A 5753-nucleotide genomic window follows, 5' to 3' on the forward strand; every position below is an offset into this window, starting at 1 on the left:
CACTGCGTTCCTGAAGCAGTATTTTCCAGCTGAGGTTCGAATTCAGAAGCTAAGTGAATTTGAAAATCTCATACAACTTCAGATATGACAGTGGTGGAGTACACTTCTAAGTTTAATGAGCTCGGATCTTATGCCCCTACCATTATGGGAGATGATGAACAGAAGCTGCACCGTTTCAAAAAGGGATTGAATAGCCGAATCCAGTCGGCATTAGCAGTTTTTCAACCTGCCAACTTTGCAGACTTGATGGGAGCAGCTATCCGAGCTGAATCGGATATCAAACGTCGGGAAGACGACTTCAAGAAAAAACGACCTCTGTCTGGTCAATCTTCTGCTATCAGGCCAACACCCAAGCGCCCGAACCAATCTGGTGGATCGTTCAAGGGAACTGCCCCTGCGCCTAATCGACCAATGATCAAACCATGTCCTACCTGCAATTTTTGACACGAAGGGGAGTGTCGTCGGAATACTGGCGCTTGTTTTAACTGTGGCAAATTGGGACACCGAATGTCTGATTGTCCTGATCCTGTGAAGCCAAGGACCGGGCCGAATGGTAGTGCTACACAGGCCCAACCTAAAGAGACAAAGCCCAACGCCCGTGTGTTTGCTATCACACAAGAAGAGGCTGATGACGCGAATGAAGTCGTGGCAGGTACCATTTTAATCAATACTAAGCCTGCATATGTTTTATTTGATTGTGGTGCCACTCATTCGTTTATATCTAAGAGATTTACTAAGAAGATAGGGCTTGTACATGAGAAACTAACTGAACCACTGAGAGTAGCAACCCCTACTAACAAGATAATTGAGACACTCAAGATACATAGGAAATGTAAGATGTGTGTCTGTGAACAAATCTTTGATGCTGATTTGGTTGAACTCAACATGGTAGAATTTGATGTTATCCTTGGGATGGATTGGTTGTCTAGAAACCATGCAGTGGTTAACTGTCGGGATAAGAATGTTAAACTTCGAACCCCAAACCACGAAGAAATTACATTCCAAGGTAAGATCAAGATGCGAAAACCCCTCTTGTTGGCCTCCCAAGCATGGAAGGCGATAAAAGGTCGCGAAGAAGTTTAACTAGCTATGGTGAGCGAGGTAAAAGAAGAGGCAGAACTCCAACTAGAAGACCTTCCGATTGTACGAGAGTTTTCGGATGTCTTTCCGGAGGAACTGCCCGGAATGGTTCCAGACCGAGAGATTGAATTTGAAATTCAGCTAGAACCTGGTGCTGCTCCGATTTCGAAAGCTCCTTACCGAATGGCACCAGCGGAACTCAAGGAATTGAAAGAGCAACTGCAAGAGTTGCTGGACAAGAAGCAAATTAGACCGAGTGCATCCCCGTGGGGAGCCCCAGTCTTATTTGTCAAGAAGAAGGATGGAAGCATGAGACTGTGTATAGATTACAGAGAACTCAACAAGATCACAATCAAGAACAAGTATCCTCTTCCAAGGATAGATGACTTGTTCGATCAACTTAAAGGAGCTACTGTTTTCTCCAAACTAGATCTGCGGTCGGGCTATCACCAGTTGAAGGTCAAGGCAGAAGATATTCCGAAGATGGCTTTCCGAACAAGATATGGGCACTACGAATTTTTAGTAATGCCGTTCGGCTTGACAAATGCCCCTGCAGCATTTATGGACCTCATGAACCGAGTGTTCAAACAGTTTCTTGATAGGTTCGTGGTGGTTTTTATTGATGATATCCTCATATACTCACCTAGTGAAGAGGATCACAAAGAACATCTTCGTATTACACTGCAAACCTTAAGGGAGAATAAACTCTATGCCAAATTCAAGAAGTGTGAATTTTGGTTAAGGAATGTGGCATTCTTGGGACACATTATCTCAGCAGCCGGAGTCTCAGTGGATCCCAAGAAAGTTGAAGCAATAACAGACTGGCCCAGACCCAAGTCAGTGACCGAAATTCGAAGCTTCCTGGGGTTGGCTGGCTATTATCGAAAATTTGTACAAGGATTTTCCTCAATAGCTATACCTCTTACAAAACTCACCCAGAAGAACGTAAAGTTCGATTGGAATGAAGATTGTGAAAAGAGTTTCGGGACCTTGAAAGAAAGGTTAGCATCTACACCAGTACTAGTGCTACCTGAGGAAGGAAAAGATTTTGCAATTTATAGTGACGCATCAAAGGAAGGTTTGGGATGCGTGCTAATGCAAGAAGGGAGAGTGATCTCCTACGCATCTAGACAATTGAAACCTCATGAGAAAAACTACCCCACTCATGATCTTGAGTTAGCAGCAGTGGTGTTCGCACTAAAAATTTGGAGACATTACCTCTACGGTGCCAAGTGTGAAATTTTCACTGATCACCAAAGTCTCAAATATTTATTCACGCAAAAGGAGCTGAATATGAGACAAAGAAGATGGATCGAACTCTTAAAAGATTACAATCTAATCATAAGCTACCATCCAGGTAAGGCCAATAAAGTGGCTGACGCCTTGAGTCGAAAAGACATGAGCAAGAAGATTCTAGCTTCATTAACGGCTCAACCGTGTCTTCGAGAAACAGTCAAATTGAGTCAAGAGCTGGATTCGTCGTTGGCTGAGTTCAAGAAACAAATCAAAGAGGAAAAATTACCAGACTTTCAAGTGGATGACAAAGGAGTCCTTTGGATGAAAGGACGTTTGTGGGTACCAGACGTCAATGATCTTCGGAATGAAGTCATGTCTGAAGCACACAAGTCAAAGTTTTCAGTACATCCGGGGAGTACAAAGATGTATAGAGATCTAAAAGGAAATTTTTGGTGGAATGGAATGAAGAAGGATGTCGCAGAATTCGTCTCTAAGTGTCAAGTATGCCAACAGGTTAAAGCCGAACATCAGCGACCTGGAGGGTTACTCCAACCATTAAAAATCCCGGAATGAAAATGGGAGCACATTTCCATGGATTTTGTGGTGGGACTCCCTGAATCAAAACAAAGGCATGATAGTATTTGGGTGATCGTAGATAGAATCACAAAATCTGCGCATTTCCTACCAGTACGCATGAAGTATAGTTTGGACAAATTAGCTACGCTATATATGGATAATATAGTACGGCTACATGGGGTTCCAGTCAGTATCTTGTCTGACAGAGATCCAAGATTTGTATCGCGCTTTTGGAAGAGCTTTCAGCAAGCTATGGGGAGTAAAGTTACACTCAGTATGGCGTATCACCCTCAAACTGATGGCCAAACTGAGAGGACAATCCAAACCCTTGAAGATATGCTACGGGCATGTGCCCTAGATTTCAGCAACAATTGGAGCGAACATTTACCTTTAATTGAGTTTGCTTACAACAACAGCTACCATAGCAGCATTGGAATGGCTCCTTATGAAGCACTGTATGGGAGAAAATGTCGTTCTCCTCTTTATTGGGATGAAGTCGGGGAGAAGGCTGTTATCAGACCCGAAATTATTCAAGAGACAGTGGGAAAGGTTGCAATAATCAAGGAGAAACTTAAAGCTGCACAAGATCGCCAGAAAATTTGGGCGGACTTAAAAAGGAGACCCTTGGAATTTGAAGTAGGCGAAAAGGATTACGTCAAACTTTCACCTATGAAAGGAGTCGTGAGATTTTGCAAAGCTGGAAAATTGAACCCAAGATATGTGGGACCATTTGAGATCCTAGACAAAGTAGGAACATTAGCATATCGACTAGCTTTACCACCTGCTATGTCAAGAGTTCACAATGTGTTCCATGTGTCGCAGCTAAGAAAATATGTTCCCAACTCAAGTCATATTTTGGACGCAGAGCCACTAGTGACTGATGAAAATCTGAATGAAGAGCTGAAATATGAAGAAGTCCCTATTCGAATAGTGGATACCATGGACCAAGTCCTTAGGCGAAGGACAATTCCTTATGTCAAAGTACAATGGTCAAATCACACTAAAAGAGAAGTTACTTGGGAGTTGAAAGAAAAGATGCAGGAGAAGTATCCCTATTTATTTGAAGAACGAGATAACTCAAGTTTCGAGGACGAAACTTCTCATAAGGAGGGAGGGATGTAAAACCCGATACTTGGCCCCCAAGTTCTATCAGTAAAGAATAACTCTCCACATGGAAACAAATATCTTACCTTCTCGTGAATGCTCGGTAATATCAGAAATCTTGAAAGAAATCTTGTATTGGCAGCAACCGAATCAAAGCTTATGGAAACAAGCATCTTTCCTTCGTATGATTTCTCGGTGATGACTGAATTCTTGAACCCGAATCTTCATATTGGCAGCATCTAAATCAAGATATATGGAAACAGATTTTTCCTCAAAACGCGAGATCAAAGTCTGATATTTTTGCTCTTTTTAAGAGCAAGTAATCGCCCCATTCAGTCACCGATCCCTTTTGATTTTTTTTTTGCTAATTTTTGAGCACTTAAAATTTTCCCTCACCCCCCTCAAGCTTTTGAACCGAGATACTGGTATTCTCGAACCTCCGCCGCTCAAAACACGAACACCTTAGCCACTGATTTTTCTTGAACGAAGCGGCTGACATCTCAAAGTGTTCTAGGCTTTCCTCTGTTTATGTTTTGGTACCCTATTGAGCCTTCCAAAGCTGTAAGTATTTCCTATCGTTTTCTGGCTTAATGTTCGAAAAGCTAATTGGAAAATTTGTCTCACCATTCTCCTATTTCTTCTCCATGATTTCGAAGGAGAACAGCACTATGGGAAGTGAAGAAGAATTAAGGGATTTGACCATTTTTCTTTGGTTCACGTGGAAAGAGAAAGAGGCAAGTGTGTAAGATTAAATTTGTCTTCTTTCTCTTATTTGTTTTCGGAAGAATTGAGGCTAGCATATAGGCTTATAAGCTATCATTTTTTTATTCATAATTCGAAGGTGTGGCTTAGGAAATTGGAAAGGAAAAGTGTTCGATCAAAGCTTGCCTAATTGTAGTATTTAATCTCGCAAATAATTTCTGTAAGTGGGCTTATGTTTTAAAATTTTTATGTATGATTTAAAAATTCGATCGCTCATGTTAATCGTTGGAATTTTGTTATTTAATATTGTTCATGATAATGTTTTGCTGAAAATATGTTTTGACACTGTTATGAATCAAATTAGGAGTGGAAAGGGAATTTCCGAACCATGTTATGTTATGGCCCTGATACGGTGGGTATAATAACCGTTCTATGACCTCACCTCTTAGAGGGATTACATATAGGAGACTGGTCAGTTAGCCACGATTAATGAGATGAATTTCAGTGTCTTGTCAAAGATTATGTTATGTCATGTCAAATATGTTATGATGTTATTTATGATATGCTATGCTATGTTGAGACATGATATGAAATGTTTATGATTTAAATTAATTCATGAGTTTTTTGAAATAAATATATATATATGTATATATTTTGGTATGATCGATCGGCCCCCACTTGCTGAGTGTTTCCCATAACACTCACCCCTTACTTTTCCCTCCCAGATTATGAAGATGATGATGTAGAAGTTCGTGAGCAAGATATGTTTTGGGGATGGTGATAAATGATCAATAAGACTAAATTTCATTATTTTTAATATTGGGATTTTTTCTTTAATATTTTGTTATTAAGTTTTTTATACGCTTTCGCATTGGTTTTGTTATTTTGGATTTATCGAGTTGTAAGACAATGTTTTGAAGTTTATTTATGATAATAGACTGGTTTGGTTTATACTGTACTACGAGGCTGGTTGTTTTATAATTTGTATGAATTTGAAACAATGCCGGTGGCACGTCTCGGTCTCAGGGCGTGACACTAGCTTTCCAATATGAGTA

General features: G+C 40.5%; 1 protein-coding gene across 1 annotated transcript; it reads left to right on the forward strand.

Annotated features, from left to right (window-relative positions):
* The first annotated feature begins 507 nt into the window (after positions 1–507).
* LOC140889764 (uncharacterized) lies at positions 508–1083 on the forward strand. Its single transcript, XM_073297491.1, has one exon. It carries the CDS (start codon positions 508–510, stop codon positions 1081–1083), a length of 576 nt encoding a protein of 191 aa, XP_073153592.1.
* The last annotated feature ends 4670 nt before the right edge of the window (positions 1084–5753 follow it).

The sequence above is a fragment of the Henckelia pumila genome, chromosome 3 (genome assembly GCF_033568475.1).
Source record: "Henckelia pumila isolate YLH828 chromosome 3, ASM3356847v2, whole genome shotgun sequence".
Classification (NCBI taxonomy): domain Eukaryota; kingdom Viridiplantae; phylum Streptophyta; class Magnoliopsida; order Lamiales; family Gesneriaceae; genus Henckelia; species Henckelia pumila.